We start from the raw sequence: 27,562 nt of genomic DNA on the forward strand, positions 1-27,562 counted from the left end.
ATGGAATTTTGCCAAGGTTGCTCTTTTTAAAAAGTTATTTGGATTAACATTAGGGAGCAGCAAGCCCTCAAAATTAGAATTTGCCTTGCTTTTTCAGTGGACTTTCAGAAAGAGATTTCTAGGAAATTAGATTCCTATTTTTCTTGCTTACACATAAGAGGTTGAAGGCTGGGTGTTGGTGGCACAGGCCTTGAATTCCAGCACTTGGGAGGCAGAGAGGTAGGTGGATCTCTCAGGTGGAGACCAGCTTGGTCTACATAGTACATTCCAGGCCTGCCAGGACTACATAGTGAGTCCATGTCTTTGGAAAAAAAAAAAAAAGTTGGACTTTTGGAACCCTGGAAAATAGAGAGTGAGACTGAGGAATGCTGTATATTCTGGGGTTATGTATTTGCCCAGGAATGGCCTGGGTTATTCCTGACTAAACATTTATAGAGTCTAGGTGTGCAGCTCAGGGTTAGACTAGAGAGTGCTTATAGGGTGGGGAGGAAAGGCCCTGAATTTGGTTCCCCATCACAATGACAAAAGTCGCTGATTTCAGTGTCCTCTTCTTCCCCCAAGTAACAAAAAAGCACCCAACTCTCTGAAATCTGAGTTTTCAAGTCAAGCCACCTCCCATCATACATTGGTTTATAACGAGTGACATCCAATCCCTGCCCTCTTTGTCATGTGCAACTCTGCCAAAGTTGAGGCTTTGAAGCCAGGCGACTGTGGTAAGGTTCCAGCCCAGTGCCTAGGTCCCAGTGACCTGAGCAGATTGCTCGGCTTCCTGGAGCTTGCTCTCTGGGGATCTGGGGTGTGGCTGCTTCTGAAGGTTCTTTGGGGAATGGAGTGTGGTGAGGTCCTAGACTTCAGCTTGGTGGCGGGAGGCGGGCGAGCCTGAGTGCCTGTCTCCCTCTCTGGGCGTGCCGAGGGCCTGCTTATTCTGCCAAGCAGCCAGCGTAGGCTGACTGTGTGCTGCTGTTCCTTGCTGCCTTCCGTGACTCCTCCAGAGTTGGGAGGAAATGTCTGATGTGTGTGGCTCTGGCTGCTTGGAGTTGGTAGTGGGTCCATATGTTTTGGTTTTTGTCTTTTGTTGGTACCTGGCTGCCCACAGTAGTATTTGCTGCTTATCCTAGCAGGCAAGTTTTCTGTTAACTCTTGCAGATCAGACTAGTTTCTTGTTCATTTTGTGTTGGGGAGGGAGAGGAGCCTTCTCTAACTTCCTGTCTCAGTGACAGGGCTTCTCAGCTCCCAGCTCCTTAGTTCCCATTCTGCCTGGCGAAGGGCAGGTGGAAGCTTTCCTTGGTTGCTCATTCAGTCATTTAGAAGATGCAAGTTGAGCATCCACTGCGTGCCAGGCTTGGGGCCAAGAGCTTATTTATTTTTAATGCATTTAGTTTGGTCCACACGGGGCCTTAGCACGCTCACCCACTGTTCCTATTTTGTAGGTGACCATGAACCCAGACCCTGCCCCACCCACCACTTGTGGCACTTACTTTGCTCTTGCTCTGCCCATTTCTGCCATGGGTTCTCCAGTAGGTATTCACAGGGATTGCTGCGTCTGTCCAGAAGGGATCCACTTTTAAATCTTTACGGGTTCTGGTTCTGAGGTCTGTTGCAGTGGTGTGAGCCTATGGATGCTGTGGAGTTGGGGTGTGGAGAGAAAGATTTGGGACACGATGGACTGTTCATGGGGAGAGCTAACTGGTGGGACTGAGGTAGAGTACTTAAGCAGCTGCTTAAGGTGGTGGGCCCTTTGGACTTTGAACCGCCCTCCCAGAAGCCCTTGCCCGGGTATGCTAAAAGCAGGTTTGTGGAGTGGGGGCTAGTTACAAAAGCTGTTCATAATATTCTTTCTGTTTTACTGTCAATTCTAGATTGCTTTGGACTGATATTTGGGGGGAATACACTGTCCTTAGATTGTCCATAATTGTGAACTTTTCTTATCTTCAGGACTTTATAGTCCAAGCTCCAAAATACACAAGGGAACAGTAAAATGTAAGGAGCAATGATTGTGGCGTTACATAGACTTGGATTCAAGTTTCAGCATCTGCTTAATGCCCTGGCAGATGTTTCTTGATGTTACAGCCTCAGTTTCTTCATCTGTAGAAGGGGGTCATTGTCCTCATGAGAACTGTTCATACAGGACACCTGGAATAGGTGTTGGCACATAGTAGGTTTTGGGAAGTGTAAAAGTATAGGAGCCCCAAGGCTGAAGATGTATGTGGTCTCTGTTTTGGAAGAACCTGACATCGGTGGGCAAGGCCGACACATGTGAGTCCCTCAGGGGTTAAGAGCCAAGGGCTTGGCAGATTCTTTGACACTTTTCAAGACAAGTTTGTGTTGACGTCATATTTGGAAGGATTAAGAACTGAGGTTGCCTCTTTGTTGCTGTGATAAACACCATGACCAAAAGCAGCTTGAGGAAGAAAGGGCTTCTTTCATTTTACAGGTTACAGCCATCACCGAGCGAAGGAGAGCAGGAGCAGGAGGCAGGAACTCTGACTGAGATCCCAGAGGAAGGGCACTTACTGCCATCTCCCCTGACTTGCCCTCACATTAATACACCTAATGTGGAGATGCTCCATGGGTGTCAGAGGACAAGGATGTAGCCAAACGGTTGACGGTGCTGCGTGAACTGCAGGTCATAGTAGCCAGACATCCCCATTTTGTTTTCTTTGTCCAGGTTTATGTACACCTTTGGGTGGCCCAGGGCCCTACTCCCACCATTACAGTCTATGACCACCCAGTTGTCCACCTCGCTAATGGGCTGCTCTACTATCAACTCAATGGCAAACTCTTGTTCATTTCTTTCTGGTGACCTATAAACTGAACCCACTTGCCTAGTAGTGATACCTAGTGATAGCTGAGCCCTTCTACATCAATCCACAATCAAGAAAAATACCCCAAAGACATGCACACAGGCCAATCTGATAAAAGAACAATTCCTCATTTAAGGAGCCTTCTTCCCAGGTGTATCCAATCGACAACTAAGATTAGGCATCACAGGTGGGTTGTAGCCAAAGCAGCAAACAGTATGAGCAATGGGTGGGAATATTCAGAGCTATAATCAGTTTGAGAGCGGTGGTAGGTTGGAGGAGGAAGGCAGTCCTGAGCCAGGAGCCCTGAGAGCCTGTGTGTGATATTATTGGCGGGCCTCATGGACCTTGCTGAAGAACTGAACTTGACTCTCTCGGTGATGAGATCTCTGAATGGCTTATGGGAGGGGAGTTGCTTAAATTTGCTTCCATGTAGATTGGTAGGAAGGGCAGAAGGGAGGCCAGGAAGCCAGTGAGACTCTTGTATGGTTAAGGTAGTAACTTGAACTTGGGTAGGAGTGGGAAGCACGGAGAGTATGGAAAGGCAAAATCACTGGTTGATTGATAGGTGATAGGGGGAGGAAGCAGGAGCTGTTTAGAGTACTGTTCGAGATTTCAGTGGAAATACTGGGGTAGGGGGACACCAGAGTTGGGAGAGAAGGATGCAGGGGTGGGATAGACTCTCCTCTCTGGGAGCATGAGGGGTTTGGGGCAATTAACACAAAGATACCTGTGGGGATCTAGGTGGAGTTCACGAGAAGTTGGATGTTGGCCACAGGCCTTAGACGCACAATGGAAAAAAGAAGTCAGGGCTGGAGATAAGACGCAGCTTAGGGATTAAGATGCAGTACCAGGAATGAAATGTTAATAATACTTACATGTAAACCACTGGTTAAAACATAAATCTAGAGTTCACTATTTAATAAGACAACCCAAAAGCCAAGAATCTGGGACGGGAGAAAGCCTTGCCTTTACGGGCCCCTTTGTACTGTACAGCTGTTTTTCTACATTTGTGTTTTTTTAAGATTTAGAGGAAATACTGCAAAGAAATGATTAATGTTGTACATTATCAGGTGAGCCGGAAACCAAGCGCAGAACATAAAAATAACCCGCGCTGCAGTCTGTAATGCTATTATGCATAATTCTAGGTTACTTCATGCTCTGACAATAATACCATTCATGGGGGGTTTTGAGTTCCCACCTTTCACATACATTATTTCCGTCAGAATTAATCACGCCTCCATCTGTGCTCGCAGCAATTAAAATATTTTAAGAATTATAAATGTTAAATGATGCTCTGTAAAGTTTGGGAAGGGGGAGAAAAGAATGCCATTATGGGTTTAAGGCAGCGGCCATGACTTCCTTCTAGCCCCTGTGTGTCTTCAGAAACATAGTTGCGGCCAGCTTGGGTGACTTAGGGGCTTTCTGTTTCACAGATTCCCCAGGTGCTTCCGGTGTCTGGGTCTTCGCCTGACCCCCCAAATCCTCACTCCCCACTTCTATTGTAGCTGGGTTGGTTTGGGTCCTGTTGCTCCTCTCTCGGGATGCTTGGGGCCGGCTTGACCTCTTTGTCTTCAGAATCAGGGCACAGAGAAAGATCTCAGCAGGCACGCTTGAAAGAATCATCATTTTAGCCTTTGTAGACACTGTAAGGTAGAGATGGTAGATATTTTGGGCCATTTTCAGCCAAGAGGAGATTTGGAAAAACAGTTCCCTACAAGATGTTGGACTCAAGCATTCTCCTGACCTCTAGCTCAGCAGCCTTCCATTGCCCTCGAAATCAGAATCTTCCAAAGGTTTTTCTGTGGGAAGATGATTCAGCATGTAGAATGAGTGAAGTAGGATTTGGGTGTTTTTGAGAAGCTTAAGAGCTGTCCTGTGTTCTGCTGCTGCTGAGCCGGGGTCATGCACCATCAGCATGGTTGACTAGCCTTGCGACCTTGATCAGGTCACATGGATCTGGGCCTCACTGTCCCAGAGAGGTGTGACAGGTTACACAGGTGTAATGTATTTGGGGCACCTGTTTTCACAGAACTATTGTAAGTTCGGGTGCTAAGAACTGTGGCAGTCATTTTTCTGTTGCTGAGTAAGATGCCATGACCAATGCAATGTAAGGAAGAAAGTGTATTTTAGCTTATGATTTCAGAGGGATTAAGGGTTGATGATGGCTGGAGCAGGATGCTGAGAGCTTGCATCCGGGAACTGCTAGCTCAAGGCAGAGAGAACAGTTGGAAAGGGCTTTAGACTCTCAAAGCCCACCTCCAGTGACACCCTTCCTCCAATCAGGCCACACCTCCTAAGCCTCCTCAAACAACTTCATCCACTAGGGACCGAGTGTTCAAATACACGGCCCTATAGGGAGCATCCTCATTCAAATCACCACAGTAACTGGAGAGCTTTTCAAGTGGGACCTGGCATATGGATAGTGCTCACTGAATACTAATGAAAAGATATGTTGATTAAAAAGAATCCTCATGTTAGTAAGGGTGATGGGGACGTGAGAGCTGCCTTCCAGTGTTGGGAAGACCAGTAGGGACAGTTATGCAGGCAATCTGTCGATGTGAACCACTGGAACGGAAATTCTCGTTCTAGAAGTTTATGCTAATGAAATAATTGTACAAGTGCACACAGTTATATCATGTAGATGGTTACCACATTATTTACTAGCAAAATATCGGGGGAAATGTTCACTTTGAAAGGAGAACTTGAGGAGAAAGAAACATGTCACCCATACAATAGAATGCTCTACCATCATAGTAACTAAAATATTTCACCAGTAGTGTGATGGGTAATCTTGGTTATTAACTTGACATACCTGGGGAGAAGGGCCCTCAACTGAGTTGTCTGTATCAGATTGGTCTGTGGGGCATTTTCTTGATTGCTAATTGATACAGAAGGGCCCAGCCATCCCTGGGCAGGTGGGCTGGCCTTTATAAGAAAGGTAGTTGAGTATGATCCTGGAGGCTTGTGAGTAAGCATCGTTCCTCCATTTCTCCGTGGTGGTCTCTGCTTCCGTTCCTGCCTCGAGAACCCTGCCGCGGCTTCCCTCCACGCTGGACTGTGTGGTGGAAGTGGAATGAACCCTTTCCCCCGGCTCGAGTGGCTTTTGGTAAGTCTTTTATCTGTCACAGCGACAGACACCAAGCTAGAACAAGTAGGCGGCTCTGCACAGAGGCACATGACCGCTCCTAGGGACGCTTGAGGAGAAGGTTTTTAAATGTAGATATGAGGGGGAAGAGTTCAGCCGGAGGCATATGGAAGAGTCCAGACAAGACCGACCGGGCCATGAGAGGGGGTGGGGTGGGGGGAAGTGAGAGAGGAGAAGAGAGGAAGACAAAAGACCAAGAAGGCCAAGGGAGAGGGAGGGAAGGGAACCAAGAGAGTGCGAGGCCAAAATGGCAGGTTTTTACAGGACTCAGAGGCTGGGGGAAGGGAAGCCAAGCCTTTGGGCTGGAGAGGTCTAGGGTAGGGGCGGGTGGGGGTGGGGGAGGGGGAGAGTGCTGAGAGGAGCCACAGGTATGGAGTGAGCCTGGTGGTCAGCGCGTGCTTTGGTTTGCTAAATAGGCACCGCAGTGAGCCATTCGTCCTGAGTTGCTTCTGGACCTGACAGAGAGGAAGCTCCCTGGAGTGACGGGGACAAGTGTCTTCTGTTGAGGTGAAAAGCAGCAGCTCACAGCTTGCCCTGTGTAGCATCCCTCCTATCCGCCGCCATTCTCCTTCCTGTGGTTCAGAAGCGCACCGTCGACGGCACCTGAAATTCCGAGTATTTACCTTGATTTGTTCAAGAGGGACACACACACACTTACAAACTTCTGCTGTAGTGTTGTACTTGTTTTAGTGTTATTGTTAATCATTTCCTGTGACTAATGGTGTGTGTGTGTGTGTGTGTGTGTGTGTGTGTGTGTGTTAGGGGAAACAGTACGGGTAGGCTTTGGTGCTCAGGTTTTTGGTATCTGTTGGGGGGCGGTCTTGGGATGTATCCTTTGGGGAAGGGGGATTAATTAAATGGTACTGTCACATTTATTTTTTTAAAGTATGCATTACATACCTTTAAAATTATATTTACTTTTTGTGTGGATGAGTGCAGTGTGTGTGGGTGAGTGCGTGTGCGTGTGCGTGCGTGTGTGTGTGTGTGTGTGTGTGTGTGTGTGTGTGTGTGTGTGGGCGCCACAGCAGGTGTGTGGAGGCCAGAGGATGACCTTCCTGGGTCAGTCCTCTCCTTCCACCATGTGGGTCTTGGGGATCAGACTCAGGGTGTCAGACTTAGCAGCAGGCGCCCTGACCTGTTGCGTCACCTCCCTAGGTCTTGCATTATACATCTGTTACACATTTACACCATGCCAAGATAATGCCTATTTAAGCATGTGTGGGTGAACCGATATGTGTGTGTGTGTGTGTGTGTATGTGTGTGTGTGTGTGCACGCGAGCGTGGATAGGTGCCTGAAAGTGTAGGGAAGGGAACTCGGCTTCTCTTCACCCTCCTAGATTCTTGGGCTACAAGTCAAGTTGACACAGAGGGATTAGTAGGGGAAATCCATGCTCTGTGTTCGGGGGCATAGGAGTCTGTCTCAAAGCAAGAGAGGAGTGAGGTCATTGACGCTTAGGTAGCATAATAGGCATGGGGACTTGTGGTGGGTGGCGGAAGCCGCCTCAGGGCAGATGGAGACTGCCTTCTACGTAGGTAAAGCCCCTGTGTACTGACAGCTGTCCGGAGCAGCTTTCTTACTAAAGGATCAATCTTTCCTGTGTAGATGCCCATTCTCTTTCAGAAGGACAGCTTCTCAGGACATGTGAAGAGGGGGCTTATTGGGGTCTTCTGAAGCCGTGTTTTGGGGTGGCACATCCTGAGCCCCACAGCAGTATCACTCCCTGTCATTTTGTGAATGTGTAAACGATGAAATCACTTTAATGCCAAAAACTTGTCTCTTTTTTTATTTAATGGTTTGTAGATCAAAAAATTATTTTAGTTATTTCTGCAGTTAGGTGAGGAGCAGAGTCTTTATTAGGGTGTGGGAGAGGTAGACAGGACAGAAAGGGAAGGGGGTGATGTTGTTTAGAGTACAGACTGGGTTAGTCTTCCCCCCCCAGAGGAAGCACGAGCTCAATGTCTGCTTCCAGTTGAGATCTTGTCTTTGGTACAGAGTCTTGGATGGTTTAGTCTGGCCTGGATCTTCCTGCCTCAGTCTCTCAGATGTTTTCTTTAGTGCTTTGTGAATGGCGAATATTATTTTTGGCTGTTTGTTTCTGGATTTTTGACATAGGATATGTTTGCACATAGGATGTGTTCGTTCTTGAGCTCCTCTGTGTAGTTGAAGTTGGCCTTGAACTCCCGATCCTCCTGTTTCTGCCGCTTGAGTACTGGGACTGGTATGTACCACCATGCTTGGCTATGCTTCAGATTTTTACCTTGAGTTCTTGGTATTATATCCAAGTTATTTTTGGAAAAAAGGAAAGAGTACTACTTGAGGAAAGAATTGATCTGATTTTTTTTTAAGCTTTATTTATTTCTACTTGTGTATGTGTGTTGTTGGTTTTTTGCTCTTTTTGGGGGGGCCCACCACCCAGATCCCAAATAAATCACACATGGAGTCTCATTCTTACTTGTGAATGCCTGGCCTTAGCTTGGCTTGTTTCTTACCAGCTTTCCTTAACTTATTCTGACTACCTTTTGCCTCTGGGCTTTTCCCGTTCTCTAACTTCTGTAAATCTTACTCTTAATCCATGGCTTGCTGTGTAGCTGGGTTGCTGACCCCTGGAGTCCTCCTCCTTCTCTGACTGCTAGGTCTTCCTTTCCAGATTTCTCCTTCTATATATCCTCTCTGCCTGTCAGCCCCACCTGTCCTTTCTCCTGCCTTGCTATTGGCCAGTTCTTCATTAGACCATCAGGTGTTTTAGACAGGCACAGTAACACAGCTTCACAGAGTTAAACAAATGCAACATAAACAAAAGCAACACACCTTAAAATAATATTCTACTACATATGTGCCTGCATGATTATATGTGTACCAAGAGCATTTGGGAGTCCTTGGGGGCCAGAAGAGGATGTCTTATTCCCTGGAACTAGAGTTACTGGCAATTGTCAGCTGCCATCTGGGTGCTGTGGGGCACTGAACTGGAGGCTTTGTGCATTCTAGGTAAAGACAGTACCATTGAGCGGTGAGTGGGTGTTCGCTGACTAGTCCTTTCCTTGCTGGTTGTAAGGGGAAGGAGATGGCATGTGTAACACACGCTGCCTGGTCTAGCTAAGTGTTTAGAACATACTAATTCTTCCCAAGCCCTCACAACTGCGAGAGTCTCCACACAATGTCTGGAGAAGGTCGGCCTGTATTTCTCTCTAGCCTTATGTGATCTGGGACTAGAGGTGGTTGTCTACCCGGCTCAGTGTTGCACACTGAAAATGACTTGAAAGTGAGCGACAGGCTTTACTCCCATTAAACCTTCAGCAGAATGGAAGATTCCTGTGTCCTGGAGCAGTTTCTGTTCCAAAGCACTTTCTGTAAAAGTGGCGTGTAAATTCCAGTGTACCAGCCACTTGAACTTTATTAGGTCCTCAGGAGATCTTTTCTCTCCTCCCAGGGCGTGGCCGGAAGGAGGACTCCCTGTTGATGTTAGGACCCAGGATCTTCTTCATGGAGTGGATAATGAGATATCTTCTAGGCAGAGGGATACTTCCCTTCCCTGCCTTCATCGAAATCTTCCCTACCCTTTAAACCCCACATGTCTTCACACACTCTCCAGACAGCCCCCAGTTCTCCCCTTGCTCTCTGTAGGAAACAGTGTTGCCCACATGCCCTGCCTTTGAGGTGTTCCTCCTGGGTGACAGCAGACCTGAGGGATGTCCCTTGGACCTTTGCTCTTTGTTCCATGCCCATAGCCTTGCCCTGGAAACTGTTCCGAGTTAGGACACGGCTGCTGATTCCAGTTGTCTTGTGTTTTGTTTTTAGTCAAAGTCTCTCTATGTAGCCCAGACTGGCCTGGAACTTGCTGTGTAGACCAGGCTGGCCTCACAGAGATCCTCCTGCCTCTGCCTCCCGGGTGCTGGGATTAAAGGCGTGCAACGCTGAGCTAGTTTTACTCTTTGTTGAGATCACTACTCCATGTCTTAGAAGATTCTCCTGTATGGTTTTCCACATAGCAAGCAGACTCCTTAACTTTAAGGAGGAAAAAAAAAGGAATTTAAAAATAACTTTGTGTGTCCTTCAATGCTTTTCTTTTCACAGACATATGCTAAATGGCATGCCATTCTTTTTTTGTTATTTAGCTATGTATTTTTTTTTAATACACAAGTGTGGTATATTTTTATCACATGCCAATATGTATTCAAATGATTCCCAGCAGTTGTATGTAATTTGCTTTGTAGTCTGTTAGGAATAACATTAAATTTATAACTATTACTACTGAATTTTAGGTAACCTTGTGAAGAAAATTGTCCTTCATGTTTTGTGGAATGTCTCCAACCATTAAACTGCATTGAATTAACATAAAATGACTAAATCTTTATAGCTTGTTCATCTTTTTAGTAGCTGAGCAGTCTCTGCGTTTCGGAACTGAGCTAGGTGCTGGGTGAGCTGCTCAGGTCTAAGAATCCTAGCATTAAGGGTAAAGCATGGCATGTGTGCCTCCAGGAGTGTTGGACATAAGCACTTTAGTTGAATAGGCACAGGAGAATTCCAGTATATTCAGATCAGACAGTAGCTGTCTGTGAATGTGGGATGTGTGTGTGTGTGTTGAGGTACAGACTGTGATGGACGAGTCTAGCTGTATGACAGTGAAGATTTGGGACACAAGCCATAGGGACCTAGTTCACTTTGAAGAATGGTGTTTTGAGTATCAATCTAAAGGCAAAAAAAGAAAAAATGGAAAACACGTTGTACTAGTTGGAGAAGTTTCTCACGGGGTATGGGTTAGAAGTTCTGGAGTTCTGTTACCTGTGCCTGGGTTAAGAGATGGTGAAGTAAGCAAGAGAGAAGGCTGGGATGTTCCTTGTTGGGAGGGATTAGAGTTGGAGACCTAGGTGTGGACTTGAGTTTCGCTAAATACTGATCCAGATAGAGTTGGTAAGTAAATGTGTGTAAATGGGCTGGTACACACACAGGAGTGATGAGGGCCTAGCAGCCATGACACACCATAGCAACAAGCACACCCATATCTTCACTCTAGGGGTGCCACTGTCCAGTGACCCGGACTCCTTGGAGAAAGGCGTAATTATAGACCTGGAGCATCTTGTGTGGCCAGAAAAATAAGGAAGTGCTCAAAAAACAAAGGATGTGGGCATGTCGAAGGGAGGAAGGAGCCAACCTCAAGGAGCTCTTAATAGCTAGAGCTAACTTTAGCAACAGAATAAATAGTGTGGTCCTGCATAATAATCCAAAGCGTAATATGTGTATTCACATGACATGAAATTTGTGCTCAGACAGGAAACCTCTTTTGTGCAGAAGAATTTCAAATAGTTTTTGTAGCTACCTTTTCCTCCAGGAGCCTAAAGATGAGGTTTGCACGCCCTCCAGCTCGCCGAGGGGAAACTGAGGTTGAGTTTTGTGACTCTTCTCCAGGGTAGAGTATGGGAAGGGAGAAGTGAGTTTACAGCAGCTGTCACTTAGCTGAGCGGTCAAAGCTAACCTGGTGTGTAGCCATTCTGTGACAGTGTGGGCGTACAGTGATGGTAGGACCCTAACCTGATGTCTCCCTATACCTGCAGCCCGATACAGCTATTTAAAAAAAAAGTCAGACAGGCCTACCTCTTTGCCGCCATCCGAGCCTGCCGAGGAGTTGCCGTGAGCTAGCCCACCCTCCCGAGCTGAAGAAATTTATGGACAAGAAGTTATCACTGAAGTTAAGTGGTGGCAGACGTGTACAGGGAATACTGTGGGGCTCTGGTCCCTTTGTGAATCTTGTGATTGAGCCTGTGGAGATGGCAGCCAGCGGGCCACAGACTAACATTGGAACGGTAGTCATACAAGGCAAGAGCATCATGTTAGAAGCCTCGGGAAGAGTCCTCACAGTGGCCGTTCCGCAGAGGAGTCCACATACCTCCCCAAAGGGCAGCTCTGACTATGGTGTAGGATTGGGTTGTGTACATTTTCATATGAGACTTTTTTTTTTTTTTTTTGCTAAGTAACTTTTGTGATACTGGGGGGAAAAAAGCCAGACAAAACCCACTGAGGAACATTTTGTAAAATACTTGACCAGGACTCCTCATCACCGTTAAGGATTGGAAAACAACAACAACAATGAAATAAAACTGTTAAGATTCCAGAGGAGGTCAATGTGACCAAGGAGACAGAGGCCAGGTAGCTACAATGTGGGACCCTGGACCAGGAGCCTAGAACGGAGGGATGTTAGTGGGAATCGAGAGTAACCCGGATGATGTTTGTTATGAGACATTCAAATGAGGGGAAACCTGAAATGAACAGACAGTGATTTCCCCATTATCTCCATTCCACATCTGTGGTTTTACTCTCTTGGCTTACTCTATACCTGCCCGTTAATCCATCTTATTTTAGAAAGCACTTCAAAGTGGCAAACATCAGTGCATAAGCCTTCCCCCCGTACAACCCAGCCTGTTTAAAGAATAAGTTCTTCAGAACGTTTTTATTAGCACATTAATTATACAGGATCATGGGTTCCATTAGGACATTTCCATATATGTAATGCATTCGATCTCATTCAGCCCCCATTTTGTTCCCCCTCCCAATCCCACCAATCCTCTGACTCTTCCCTAGCCTCCTAAGGTGGCTGTCCAGCAGGTTCCAGGCACTTCACAGTTGACACTATATCTGTGGTTGTGTCCTATAGAGTGCGGAGGAAGATGAAGAGTTACAAAGGACCTAGGTTTTGTTTTTCGTGTCCTAGAGTGATGAAAGCTGTGTGTGTGGTCACCTGAGCATGTTCGACTGCCGTGCAGCTGTATCTGTGGGCCCTGGGACGCTCTGGGGCCTGTGAGTGTCCAGGAAATAGTAGCTAACCTGGTGTCAGGGCAGCTGGAGGGCATTGTGTGCGGTGAGAGACCGGGCTGGGGCAGTGATGTGCCCGAGTTGGGATGTGTTGTGGTAGAGCATTTACCTGAGGAGAGCCTGAAGCCTCCCGACATCCTTCTTCCCTTTCCAGGGGTCACCCGAGGAAAGAGGATGCCAAGGAGAGCAGCTTTAGCTCTGGAAGGGGCCAGGAGGGTGATCCATCAGAGAGTGCAGTTATGCAGAAAGGACAGCAGTCACCCCCAAAGCCCACAGAGCTGGGGCTGTGCCCGGAGGATGGCCTTCCAGCTGCTAACAGTGGCCCTATTCAGTGTGGATGCATAATGACTTCCAAACTAATCAGGAACCAAAGCCTGAGGCTGGGGACGAGCACAAATATCTTGTTGACTGAGCAAACATCTCGATTTTGTCCGATAGGAAGTTACTGAGGAAGGTCAGAGTGATGTAATGGCGTGTGCTGAGCTTTCATCCTCAAACAGATGGGCCCCCGGGGTACCATCTGCAGCTCCCTGGGCCCTTGGAAATCATTTCCTATAAATGAAATTGTCATAAGGTACCATGGAGAGATTGGCGTGGTAGCCATACCAGAAGTAACTAGACAAAGGAAGGAGATTTCCAGTGCCGTTGGCTGCTTCCTTTCCTCCCTTTGCCTTAGAAACCGCCCTGAGATTTATGATTTTGTTCAGCTTTCTTGTGTCGCCTGTGAATATTGTTGGTGTCCACTCCCCGCCCTCCCCTCCGTCGTCCTCCAAAGTAAACCTCCCTTTCCCCTCTCAGGCTCGCACAACTGCCTCTTACCCCTAAGCCAGTGCCAGCTGGGCACTTTTTATAAGCTGTTTTGCTATTTCTGGTTTTTGTTGAGGAGGAAGTAGTGTTTTTGTTTCTGGTCTCTCCCCTCTCCCCAATCAAAGGAATATATTTGTTCTGGGAAGGCAAGGGTAGGGGATGTTTCCTAATCGAGTTCAGAGAAAGACGATAATATCGTATTTTAAGTACAGCATGGTATGTAAGTGGTGGGCTGTGAGTCATAATTGAAGTTGTTTTTTTTTTTGTTTGTTTGTTTTTTCGAGACAGGGTTTCTCTGTGTAGCTTTGCGCCTTTCCTGGAACTCACTTGGTAGCCCAGGCTGGCCTCGAACTCACAGAGATCCGCCTGCCTCTGCCTCCTGAGTGCTGGGATTAAAGGCGTGCGCCCCCACCGCCGCCCCCACCGCCGCCGCCACCACCGCCGCCGCCACCACCACCCGGCTAATTGAAGTTTTTAATGAAATGTCTCAATAAAGTATATCGGAGCAGAAAGCAGGATCTGTAGTACTTCTTGGTTTATTTATTCAGTAGTCACTGGCACCCCATGCCAGGCGTAGCTCTGTGTCCTGGTAGAGAGACGCCTTCACGTAGAAAATAGTGTTCTTGGAGGAGTGCAGCCCGGTAGAGGCAGGGGGACAGACTTCTTGGAGGAGACGGTTTTTGTATTGTATCTCAAGGGAATGTCTAGGTGAGGGACGGGGGTTTGGCAGAGGGAGACACCCACAGTGAGATATGAGCCAGCCCAGAGGGAGCCCAGACAGGCATGGGTTGTAAATGGCTGGCGTACTTGTCTACATGGGGATAGAACGGAGTGTACAATGGTTGAGACCCAGAAAGGGGACTCAGGAAAGGTTGTTTTGGAATCAAAGTGGAAAGCTGGGGGAGTCCTGTGGCTGAGTCCTGGTGAGGGACAGAGCGGCAGGGAGGTGGAGGTTAGCCTATCAAGTTTGCTGGCTTTGGTTTTCTGGGTGGAGTGGAGGGAGTGATGAAAGTGTGGAGCGCTTGTCGAAGGCAATTGGAGGGGCCTTTTTTCTGTCTTTTGAGGACGTTTCTGGGTCTGAGGATTCCAGGGCTCTGGCATTCTGGGCTACAAGAGGGCCTCTCTCGGAAGTCATTTTGGCTTGGAATGTGGTTGAGAAGCTGAGGCCTAGTCTGAGTCCCACCTTGTGCCCAATGAAGACGACCGCAGAGTAAGGAGAGTGGCTAAGGGGCAGAGGTGGATGACGAGTGATGGATTCTGAGAGGCCCCGGTGTGAAGAACAGGACACACTGAAGGGCCACCAAAGTGCCAGGACCTTGGGAGGGGGGCTCTGTGCCGGCTGGAAGAACCGGAACACAAGCATGGCGTGATACTGGTGACCATGACGTGGTCCTGCTAAAGCCTAGATTCGGGAGCCGGAGGTGGGTGTGATGAATGACCGCTGCTGTCACTTCGTGTGCTGGACACAGCTAAGTGCTTTCAAGTGTCCGCTAGGACAACAGCGCCATGAAAGGCTTATCCCCATCTACAGATGAGGCATTGAGGCCCGGAGAGGGGAAGAAGACATTGCTCCAGGTCACATGGTGAGTCAGAAAATGGAGTTGGGATTCTAATCCAGACTGTCCCCTGTGTTCTTTTCCCTCAGGGGCCGACTGCCGGGCACAAACGTACAGGAAAAAGACAGAAGGGAGAACTGTGACCTAAGGACCACCGTACCGCCTTTCCTCCGTGAATGAGAAGTTACCAGAAGTAGGTAGGTGTCCGCTGAGAGTTGGGGTGGAGGGTGGTGTGACCATGCATAGGGGAGCATCAAAGGACAAGCGGCGAGAGGGGAAATGGACTGGAGAGGTTCCATTTGTCCAGAACCGTGTTTGAGCCGGTGCTTCCTTAGCTGAGCAGGCGAGTTCATGCCCGGAGAGCCGAGTTCTCACGGCAGGGCGAGGGAAGAGTTCTGTTCAGACATTGCTGGCAGCGATGGGTAAGAACCATGTGCGTGTGCATCTGTACCACTGAACTCACTGTAGCCTTACAAATGGTAAAACGTTTGTTTTTTACCATCCTAAAAAGTAAGGTAGCGGAGGGAGGGAATATAGCCATCACCAGTTACAAAACCTTTTCCTTTGCCAAGTGGGCACTTAGCAAATATGTGAATGAGTGCTAGGGATTTTGCTAAGTGCTTTATGCATTGTTTTCATTTAATCCCTATTTTGAGGGATGAGGTCAGCTCTGCTGCACCGATGAGGGTCCTGAGTTTAAAGGGATTAGACAACTTGCCCAGGGTCGCACATTTAGAAAGCGGGGAAGCTGGTGCTGTTGGATCCCCCTGCCTCTACTCAGGGAACTGAAAAAGCAGAAAGAAGATTCTGGAAACTCTGTGAGGGGTGGGAGCTGTTAATAGAAGTAAGAAGAATGCATGATGAGAAGAGAGAGGTAGAAGGGGCCTAGTAATGAGACCACATGGTTGAAAGTGTGGTGGAAGAGCCTGGCCTCCAGTGTCTGGACTGGGTGGCGCTACAGAGCTGTCGGAGGGTACAGGAGGGGACTCCAGGTCATCATGAGTGTGTGTGGGAGGCTGTGCTACCTACAGATTCCCACTTACCAGCAGATTCTTCCCAGACTGGGACCTGTGGCTGGGCGGGGTGGATCCAAAGAGCAGCTTAGCCTGTTCCCCTTTCTCATGCTCCTCCCAAGTGTACCTCCTTCCTGTCAACTTCTGGGGGAGGGGGCAGCTGAGGACCCACTGAGTCTACAGTCAGGAATGTGATACTGGATGGAGAGGCATGGATGGAGAGGAGGAGGAGGAGGAGGAGGAGGAGGAGGAGGAGGAGGAGGAGGAAGAGGAGGAGGAGGAGGCGGAGGCGGAGGAGGCCGAGGAGGCCTGAGTATTGCTCTGTTGCCAGTAGCAAAGCCCGAGTGTGAGGTCAGATCATGGCCAACCTTCCCACTTTGTAGACAGACGGGACCTTTTGTCACGGGTGTTCTTTCTTTTTGGCAGAATAGTGTGAAATGAATCTATTAGGGATTGGATGGGACCGGCTCCTCAAGAACATTTTTGAGACTGTAACCTGAAATGCCTGAGGCATGTCTTCAGTGGTGGCCTGTGCTATTTGGGATCCCCCAGGGTACAGGTGCTAGGATGTCTCAGGTCCTTGGACTGAGTGAGGTGTTTATGAAGGGGGCCTCAGCTGTTTATGAGGGAAGTACCCCCTTGAGAGTCGCTGTTATCATTTTCCTTCATGTGTTTTCTTTGGCCCCAGCAGGAGTCATTCATCCTCCTGGTTGGTGGCTTTTAAATTCTGTGCTGGGAGGTGGGCTGGCTGAGCAGCGACACAATGGTCTGTGATTATGTAATCATTTAGAATAAATAAAAAGATGGTTCATGGCAGGTCCTGCAAGGGCAGCCTGGAAATGAGCGGTATCGGGAGGGATTAAGTTGCACTGCAGTTGAATTTTGCAGCTGTCAGGTTTTCCTGCAGTAAGGTCTGTCGGCTGTAACCTCCAGGTGTAAACAGAGCTTCATCAGCATCACCGAATAGCCTTCTGAGGATCCAGACAGAACTCGGTGGGATGCCGTCCATCAAAGAGTCATTGGCCAGGCCTTGTTTCTGGCTGTGATGTTTACCCCCAGCGGCTGGCAGGATCTGTGGAGCTTTGCTGCAAGGAGAGATAGAGGGTATCTGGCCTCCTCACTCGGGTCCTGTTTTCTTCAGTAGTTTGTCTTCTTTTCATCAGCTAAGACACATTTAGAGGCCAGATGAAACTTGCCTTTCAAATGGGACTGGAGTAACAGTTACTAAAGTAGTCTTTCACTTTGTAAAATAATTATATGCTAATTTTGGGGCTAGGGTTATACCTCAGTGGTAAAATACTTACCTTGCATGGGTGAGGCTCCGGGTTTGATTCCAGCCCCTCCTGGGGGTGGGCGGGGACTAATATTATAATAACTTAACCTTCTGTGCTTTTGCAAGAGGATTTTGTTGTTGTTTTCATGCCTGTATGTTCTCTCATCCGAGAACCTTCCTGGTGTATAGAATGAATTTAATATAGATGAATTCCTCGCACAGGGTGGACACATTGCCTGATCTGTTCAAAACCGCACAGTTAATAACTGGATGCCTTGAGAAATGGTAGGCAGAGTATCAGGAGAGAATGGTTTGCCTTCCGAACCTCTTCACTAACAACACTATTGAGGGGGCTGGAGAAATGGTTCTGAGGTTAAGAGCACCTACTGATGTTAGAGACCCGTGTTAGGTTCCCAGCACCTACATGCGGCTTATACACCTGCTTGTAGTTCCAGCTACCAGGGATCTGACACTGTTTTCTGGATTTCGAGGGAGTCTGCACTCATGTGCAAATATCCTCCCCACACCACATAGACACATAATTAAAAAATAATAAGAATAAATTTTAAGAAAGGGAAAGACTCTAAAATAATCAATATTGAGTATAGAAGAGTCCTGAGGTTTATAACAGTTTAAAGGTTTTATAAAAGTGTTTTTCTGGGGTTGGAGAGATGGCTCAGTGGTTAAGAACACTTGCTGCTCTTGCAGAGAGGATACTCTTTTGGTTCATGTCAGGCAGCTCATAACTGCCCGTAACTCCAGTTCCAGAGGGCAATGCCTTCTTGCAGCCTCCCAAGTTTACCACACGTACCTATGAGATAAGTAAATCTTTAAAAAATAGTTTTCCCCAGCTATTAAGAAATCCTAATCTTTTCTAGAACAAATAAGTACAATTTTATGTATTTGAAGTGTCAAAAGCATTAAATGAGAAAGAACTTAGGAAAATTCACATATTTTATAAGTTCTACATTCAGGAGTTTGAAACTGTGTCCTAAATGTCATTGATTTTTAAGAGCTGTTTCTCTGATTATTTTAATTTTGAAATTTTATATATATATATATATATATATATAAAACATATTTAAAATATTTATGTATGTCTGAGTGTGTGTCTTGAGTGTATGTATGTGCACCATATACATGCAGCAACCCTTGGAGGTCAGAGGGGCATTGGATCCCCTAGAGCTAGAGTTACAGATGATTGTTAGCCACTGTGTGGGTGCTGAGAACTGAACCTGGGTCCTGTGTAAGAGCAATGATTGCTCTTCACTGCTGAGCTATTTGTCTAGCCAACCCCCACCGTGTGTGTGTGTGTGTGTGTGTGTGTGTGTGTGTGTGTGTATGTGTAGATTTCTCCAAGAGTAGGCCTGAATAAAAGTAATTTTAACTCTATAATAGGAACACCAGGAGTGAAGTATGATTTTAGCAGTAAGAGTGTTGTGTTACGATCTAAATTGTGTGAACACACAACATTTTATGACCCCACCTATCATACAGTGGTTTACTTGGCATTGTCAATAGAGCACTATGGTAATTTAAATAAGAAGCGTCTCTCGCAGGTTCAGGAATCTAAAAACTTGGTTCCCAGTTGGTGGCCCTGTGGTGGAGGTGGTGCAGTGCTCCTGGAGAAGTATGTCCCTGGGGTGGGCTTTGGGAGCTTATATTATAGCTCACTCCATTTCCCCTTCTTTCTACTTCATGTCTGTGGTCAGAGATGCGATCTTTTCACTTCCTGCTCTGGTCACCATGCCTGCGGCTTGCTGCACGCCTCTCCTCTGCTGCGAGAGGCTCTTAGTCCTCTGAAACCTTAAGCTAGAGTAAACTTTCTTCTGTAAGTTGCTGTTGGTCATGGTGTTTTATCAGAGCAACAGAAAAGGAACTAATAAAAGCACCAAGTAAATTTAGGGACAAAAGTGTTACTATTTGTCCTGAGTATTTATATTATTATTATTATTATCATTATTATTATTTTTTTTTTTCCGATACAGTGTTTCTCTGTGTAGCCCTGGTTGTCTTGGAACTTGCTTTGTAGACCAGGCTGGCCTTAAACTCAGAGATCCTCTTGCCTCTGCCTCCCGAGTGCTGGGTTAAAGGTATGTGCCACCACCGCCCGGCTTTATTTTACTTTTAAAGAGGCAAGATTTTGCTAATTTGTTTGCCCATGGTAATCTCCAACTCCTGGATTCAAGTAATTTCTCCTGCATCAGCTTTCCAAATACCTGGGTCTGTTGGTGCATGCCACTGTGACTGGCTAGGCCAGTAGTCTTGAAACATTCTCAACATCAATAAAATCCTTTCTCACACCTGCAACATTTGTATAGGTATAAATTATAGTCACATATTTGCTTAGTGACAAGTGGTTTGTATTTAAGATAATATGTAAATGGAATAATAAATAGAAACGAAAGATGAGGGAAGTAAACACAGTTAGGAATTCACTAATTCCTTTAGGTACCCTTGGAGAGCACCTCCTACCCTCTGCTGTGGAGACATCTGGTTGAGAATGACAGTGATCCACAAGAGGAAGCACACAGCCCTTTTTGAGGGAGGGTTTGCTAGTTTCTGGAGTGGTGTGTGGATGAGAAGTCGACAGAGAGGTACACTGTCAAGCAGATTGAGAGTAGGCTGGGTGGAGAGTCAACCAGAAAGCTGGGGGCTATAACTCCCTCACCATCTGTCTAAGAACGTTGCTGAGGTATCACGAACCAGACTCCTGAGGATTAAAGCTGTCTATCCCATTAGAATGGTCAGATCACTTTCTCATAGCTGATAATGCAGGAGACTGGACCATAGAGTGTAGTTCCTACAGAAGGCATGCAGAATTGATGGGAGATCTTTCAATTCTTTGAGAATAGGTTTGAATGGAGTGGGAAGGAAGCCAAGCCAACCATCGGAATTGGAAATGAGGTGGAAGTACTGGACTCGGGCTTAGTGGATTTTGAGTGGATGGAGGCTGCAAACTGGGGAGGCTGCAGGGGTGCTTACTTAATTCTTGTGGAATGTTTGCTGGTCAGCTAGTCCGAGTCTTCCACAGCAAACATTGTGAGATTGTGTTTATTAGTTACTTTTCTAGTACTGTGATAAAGCACCATGACCAAGACAACTTGCAGAAGGGAGGGTTTATTTGGGCTGATAGTTCCAGAAGTTTAGAGTCCGCCATGACAGAGCAAATGCATGGTGGCGGGAGCAGGAAGCTGGAGGCTCACATCCTGAACTTCAAGCCCGAAGCAGAAAGCACACACTGGGAATGGAGCTTAACTCCAGGACTGTTACCCAGAGAAACCCCACCCCACCCAAACCAAACCAAAACCAAAAACCCCTCAAAGCCTGCCCCCCAGGGATCCATTTTCTCCAGTAAGGCCACATCTTCTAAATTTACCCAACCGGTGCCACCGCCTGGGGACCAAGTATTCAAACACTTCTGGAGACATTCTCATTCAAACCGCCATCCTAAAAGCATTGCTGGTTTCTGGAGTTCAAAAGATGGCAGGGTTAGAACCGTGAGGGGAGAGCGGCCCCTGTGACGTGGGGAAAACGCTATAGCAGACCTTGTAGGAAGTTAGCAGCCCCCACCTCAGACCAATGTGTGGTCAGCGTGTGGTGTGATGCACGTCCGCCTGGTTGATTACCTGTTAGGGACTGGGTGTAACTTGAAATAAAGGTGATGATATCAGGCAGATTAGGAATTCAGACTGTTGTTACTTAAAGGAATAAAAGCAGGCAGGGTGCTAAATGACAGATTGCCCGAAGCTCTGTCTTCATTTGAAAGTATGTAGAACAGAGTGCTCAGATCTGAAAAGAAGGTGGAATCGGACAGCATTTCGGTAGCCGTGGGGTTTTATATAGACTATTCACAAATAAAATAGTTAAGCGTGGTTTGAGTAATTCCAGCGGAAGTTTTTCACAGCAAATGAGAAAAGAGCATCTTCAGGAAACAGGGGGTACAGATAGTCAATTACCAGAAGTAATTGCAAACACAGACACCTTCCATTCCGTCGGGAACTACGACAAAGACGGGCTGTGCAGAGCTATGTTAAATTCTGGAGAACTCTTCCTGAATGATGCCTTGTAGCATCTAGAGGCACTTACCATTCCTACCCTGACTTCTGAATAAGAAAGAGTTAGCCAACTTTATAACAAGTTGGTGTGTTTGTGGTTTAGATGGGGAGACCACGTAGTTGAGAAATCTTAGAGGTGACAGCGGTACAAACTGATAAAATTAGGATTTGAGATTGCTGGGTGTCCTTGAGCGAGGAGGCCTCACTGAAAGATTGAGTCAGGACCAATTTATGTTGATTTCTCAGTGGGACAGTGCAAGCACGCACAAGCCTCATCCTTTGAAGGAGGCGCCCTGAGAGCCCAGCAGGGGCTCGGCCTCCAGTAAAGAAGGACTTCAATTTACAGATTATAATCTCCCAAATCCTATTTCAAGGAAGGGGATGACATTTAAGAATTGTGTGCTTGTAGTAATGAAGGGCTTAAACAAAGATCTGTGAGTGATGTCTGGCAGATCATTTGTTCATACTAGATCCCAATTCTTTCACCCCCAAATGGAAGAAAGGCTTACTGGGATAATCTCCGGACCCCCTGCTGGTTCTGAATGGATGTATCCATTCTGAGTAGATGAGGCTAGAAGAGGACTGAGCACTGCCTGCTTTATGGAGTGGCCCTCTCTGTGTGTTCCAGCCGCTTTATGTGTGGCAGTTCTGCAGATCTGTGTGTCCCTTGCTCTCTGTGATACCAGTGAGGTAGGGATAACCCTGTTCCTATTTTACAAGCACAGACAAGTTCACTAGTAAGTGGCTGAGTGGGACACATTGAGACATGGTCATAATGGTCATAATGAAGGTACCAGTGACTCCTTGTCAGTATCGATTTAAGAGTCAGTGTTTTAGGGACTAAGTTAGTCTGTTTAATTTTTTTCTGTTTTCTCACAGATGGCTTAGAAATAAAATAAATGTAAAGCCATTTATTTTTATTTATGTTTGCAGTGTTGGGGGTGAAACTTGAGTCCTGTTCATGCTGGGCAAGCATCTTACTGCTGAGATACACTCCCAGACTAAAGTCAAATTTCTAAAGATTTCAAGATCTTGAATACTACCTTATACTCTTTTTTTGGGGGGGGGGGTGCAGGTAATGATATAGGAACAATAAGTGCTAGTCTAGTTTCCCTTTTGAAGTTCTGAACCAGTTCTGAGATAAAAGTGGGGAAAAGGCATACTGAATTCACATTATGCTTTTTGAAATTTTTTTTTTTTTTTTTTTTGGTTTTTCGAGACAGGGTTTCTCTGTGTAGCTTTGCGCCTTTCCTGGAACTCATTTGGTAGTCCAGGCTGGCCTCGAACTCACAGAGATCCGCCTGGCTCTGCCTCCCGAGTGCTGGGATTAAAGGCGTGCGCCACCACCGCCCGGCGCTTTTTGAAATTTTTAATGGATAGAGATACAGATGAAGAATGTGCCTTAATTTAGTGTAATTACTATTATTTTAATTATCTTGTCTTGGTTGGTTTTCTGTTACAATAACAAAATGCTCAAGACTGGACAACATATAAGTAAGTTCATTTGGCTCATGGTTCCCGAGGCTAGTCAGTCCAGGGCATGGCTTTAAGCATCCGCCTGGTGTCTGGTGAGGGCTCCTTGGAGGCAGCATAACCCAGCAAAGACTGGGGCTGGGGGATGGATGGCACAGTGGTTGGGAGCACTTGCTGCTCTTCCAGAGGACCCGGGTTCAATGCCGAGCACCCACCTCAGGCAGCTCCTAACTGCTTGTAACCTCACTTCCAAGAGTTCTCATGACCTCTTCTAGTCTCTGCAGGCAGTGCACACATATGGTACACACAGAGACAAGCAGGCTCATGTACATACATACATACATGTAAATCAGAATAAAAACATTTAAAACATCTTTACAGAAAAAAGAAAACATAGCAAAGAGTTTCTCACGCAAGCCAGCCAGTTTGGGTCTCTCTTCTCTTTATGACAGTCTCTCAAATGCTATCATTAAAGGCTCCACCCTGATGACCTCATCTAATCCTAATTTAGTTTCCAGAAGCCCCTCCTCCAAACAGCATTAGCATAAGGATTTGGGGATTAGGTTTCCAACACAACCTTTGGAGGACACGTGTAAATTCTGTGGGTCCCAGCAGCGGGCTTTGCCAGCCAGGTGAATTCCGCTATAGGCAGACATGCCTGACTGCTTGCTGCCCATGCGGGACCATCATTGTGCCTCCCCATGGAGGCCGTTCTCACATCACCACACACTGTACCAGAACTTCCAGTGTGTGCTTTAGGAGAGAGCTTGGCAGCCAGGGAGGGACAGGCTTCCGCCCACTTCTCAGTGTTTGTTCCCATGCTTCATGAATTAGTAAGTTACTGTGGCTTCTAGAAGTGGGGCCCCAGAAAGAGACCCAGATGGTGAGCTAGTCGGAGCTCTCTCTATGAAAGAAACAGGAACCACACTGACTCCAGTTCCCAGTAACAAATCCTCTTCTGTTTCCCAAAGCCAACATCATTCTGGGTAAATGATATCTTGGACCAGAGATAGAAGCTTTTGTAAAAGGGAAGGTGGATTAAAATAATGACCTAAAGCCTTCACCCCATAGCCACTGTCAAGGATGCTGCTGCTATGGTTTCTGTTTAGTAGAAGGCAAAGTAAATATTCTGGTGTATCTTATTTAGTATTTTCGGAAAGTCCCGGCCCTGAGGATGCAGCTATGAGGTCATGCTTGTCTAGCATGTGTGAGGCCCTGGATTTGATCTCAGACACTGGGAAAAAGTCCTTTATGTGGTTATACTGCTAGCAATGTCTCTCTGTACCTGCATGCAGATGCATGCTTTGAGGACATTAAGTTACCTTGGTATTTCCTGATGTGGTGGTTGTTGAAGTCTTCACCATGTCAGAGACCCAGTTTTAAGGTACCTTCTTCCTTCATTTTTTTTCTAGTATGAATGGAAAATATTCAGATGAAAATATATTGTGGACAACTGGTTTGTCAATTTCTGAAGGAACATTTTTATTCAACAGCAAGTAAAGCAAGTTTGCCCAACTAAATTATTCATAAGAATTACAAAACTTGTCATTTAGAATGGATGTTAGGGATATTCAGGTCATTTAGGAGACTGTGGTTAAAAATAAAATGACCCAAATATATAGCTCTAGTTTTTTTTTTTTTTTCTGAAGGCAAGTTTAAACTTTTAATTTTTGTTTGACATTGGTCCTAATTCTGTTTCTTGAGGAATGTCAGTGACTATTTTACTCTCGGTGTTTAAATAAAAAACCAATTCTTCTGCTGTTGGTGATTTCTCTGTAGCCAGGTTGTATGCATGTTGTAGCCATGGTCCATGCATGAGGGATATGTAAGTGAGTAACAGAGAAGGTCATGAGCAAATCACTCCCCCAAGAAAAACTGGAAACAATTTATTACTTGTTCTGATCACTCCTTTTGTACTTTAAAGGGAGAAGCAGTTGAAATATGAACTTGTCCCAGTCTGCTTTGGGGTGGTAACTGGAGCATAAAATGTTGAAAATCAATTATGTATTTAGGGAGATGAAACAGGCTGACACATTGAAGGCATGCTATATTGTTTGGTGGACACATCAGGGCATTACGTCATCTTTCTGCAGTAAAAGGGTCCCCTGAGAGGGAGAGACAGATAACCCGTCCTAATGGGTCTAAACTTCACAAACTTGCCACTGATCTTGGGGAACATCCTGTCCTAAGAATTGACTTAGTTTTTGTTGTTGTTGACTGGTTAGCAAAGTATTTCGTACTTCTGTTTGAACCCATAATTTGTCATGGTTTATAGCAGTGTGGTAAATTGCAAAGCCCTGTTTGTTGCCCATGCCACTGAGGTGGTAAGATCTTTGCAGGAAAGGGCGGAGAGTTTCAGACTGAAACTGTGCTCACAACCGCACTGAAGTTTATGGATCTGGGATGCCTTGTGGACACTGTCTTAACCCTCTGATAGGGGAGGCACCTGTGGACTGGGCTGCATGGACTCTGTATTAGTACAGTCAAACACAGTGACTTGCCAGCTGGAGCTAAAACCCAGGGCCTGCAAGCATACAACTACAACTGTATTGTACAGTTGTATATATGTTTGTGCCTACATACATACAACAACATATATACACACAAACTGTGTGCTTTCACAACAGAAAGTTACTTAGTTGTCGGAGACAGAGCTCCAAAATCAAGGTATAGGCAGGGCTGTTTCCCTCTGAGGCCGGCAGAAAGGATCTGTTCCAAGCCTCTGGTTTCTGGTTTCTGGGTGACCGCCTTGCTTCTTCCCTGTGTCAGTACCTATATGCACATTCCCACTTTTATGAAGTATCAGTCACATGAGATTAGGGCCCACTCTAATGACCTCCTTGATCACCTCTGTATCAGTTTTCTCTCTCTAAATAAGGTCCTGTCCTGAACTTCAACCTTCATAGTGGGAAGGACCTATTGACCCTAACGGCAGGGATCTGGACTCGCTCTCTCCTATGGGCTCACTGCTTCTCATCATTGTTTAGTAAACATTTGACAATATTTGCAGCCTGGGCAAGAAGGTCAGATCTCTCTCTGTCTCTCTGTCTCTGTCTCTCTCTCTCTCTCTCACACACACACACACACACACACACACACACACACACACACACACTTTATTTTCTTCTTGTAGATGGATGTCAAGTCTTAAATGGCAGTAATTTTGCTGGAGGATGTATTTCAATCAATTTTAAAACACTTGTCTTTTCCCTGTTCCCTCTGTAGAGTTTAAAAATACTTGTTTTATGCACACATTGATTGTAGAGAATAAATTGGGTATTTTGTCTGTGATCATTTTCCTTTTAGTCTGTTTGTAACTTTTAAATTGTATTTTTTTATTCATGTTTGTGCCTTCACAGGGGAAAGTGATCACTGTTTGAGGATTTTTTTTCTATAGCATATACAGCCACTTGGGATCTCAGTGTCTGCAAAACAGACAGCCATGGAATGAAGGTGCCAGAGGTTATTTCCAAGATGGATAGGCATTCACTGTGCTATAGTTAGGAGATAAACGATGTGCCATATCATTTGACTTTTACTAGTATTTAAAAGAATCGTTTATGCCCCCAAGACACTGATTTATTTAAGAAATTCCTGTGGGCAGAGAAGTTTTTCCTTGGAGTCAGCCCTATTCAAGATTATAACATTATGGGCAATGATTCTGTCAGTGTTAAGAAATAAATGTTGCACACTGGGCATGGTGGCGTACACCTTTAATGCCAGCACTCGGGAGGCAGAGGCAGGCAGATCTCTGAGTTCAAGGCCAGCCTGGTCTACAGAGTGAGTTCCAGGATAACCAGAGAAACAGTAACTGGAAAAACTAAAAACAACAACAACAAAAAGAATGTTTTGAGCCCAGTATGGTGGCACATACGTTAATCCTAGCATTTGAGAGGCCGAGGCTTGTGGTCTCTGTTAGTTCAAGACTAGTCTACTCTACAGAGCCAGTTTCAGGCCAGCCATGGCTATGTAGTGAGATCCTGTCCAACCAAAAAAAGAAAAAGAAAACATATGTGGTGGATCCAGGAAAATTGTGGGTATATACCATGTATACAGGATATAACTGGTTTATGTGTACTAATAAACTTCAGTTTTCAGAGTATTCTTAGTTGGGGTTTTTGTTTTTTTTTTAAAGATAGATAGACAACTTAGGAAATGATAACATGTAGAAATGCAAAAACCTTTGGCAATCTGGGCGTGGTAGTATACCCTTGTGTACTGGCTGGTTTTGTGTGTCAACTTGACACAAGCTAGAGTCATCAGAGGAAGGAGTCTCAGCTGAGGAAATGCCTCCATGAGATCCAGCTGTAAGACATTTTCTCAATTAGTGATCAATGGGGGAGGGCCCAGCCCATGAGGGGTGGTGCCATCCCTGGGCTGTTGGTCCTGGATTCTATAAGGTGGACTGACTGAGCAAGCCAGGGGAAGCAAGCCTCTTTCTTCATCAGCTTCCAGGATCCTGCCCTGATCTCCTTCAGTGATGAACAGCAATGCTGAAGTGTAAGCCAAATAAACCCTTTCCTCCCCAACTTGCTTTTTGGTCATGGTGTTTCGTTGCAGCAGCAGAAACCCTAACTAAGACATCTTGTAATCCCAGAACACCAGTTTAGGTGATTTGGGACTGTCCT

At 46.1% G+C, this 27,562-nt stretch overlaps 2 protein-coding genes across 7 annotated transcripts in view; both read left to right on the forward strand.

The window, feature by feature from the left end:
• Tanc1 (tetratricopeptide repeat, ankyrin repeat and coiled-coil containing 1) overlaps positions 1-27,562 on the forward strand; it is a 229,452-nt gene that overhangs the window by 19,481 nt on the left and 182,409 nt on the right. For 5 of the 6 annotated variants that reach the window (XM_052723607.1, XM_052723606.1, XM_052723610.1 and 2 more), the window contains exon 2: positions 15,207-15,314. The gene's annotated coding sequence lies outside the window, so the exon portion shown is untranslated. The remainder of the gene's footprint in view (positions 1-15,206; positions 15,315-27,562) is intronic. The other variant, XM_052723608.1, reaches the window with a different exon arrangement.
• On the forward strand, positions 11,376-12,632 carry LOC128100485 (small nuclear ribonucleoprotein G-like). Its single transcript, XM_052722668.1, has 2 exons — positions 11,376-11,859; positions 12,597-12,632. Exons 1-2 carry the CDS (start codon positions 11,611-11,613, stop codon positions 12,630-12,632), a joined length of 285 nt encoding a protein of 94 aa, XP_052578628.1. The 5' UTR covers positions 11,376-11,610.

This window comes from Peromyscus californicus, unplaced genomic scaffold, assembly GCF_007827085.1.
Source record: "Peromyscus californicus insignis strain IS unplaced genomic scaffold, ASM782708v3 Scaffold_7__1_contigs__length_154581171, whole genome shotgun sequence".
NCBI classification, from domain to species: domain Eukaryota; kingdom Metazoa; phylum Chordata; class Mammalia; order Rodentia; family Cricetidae; genus Peromyscus; species Peromyscus californicus.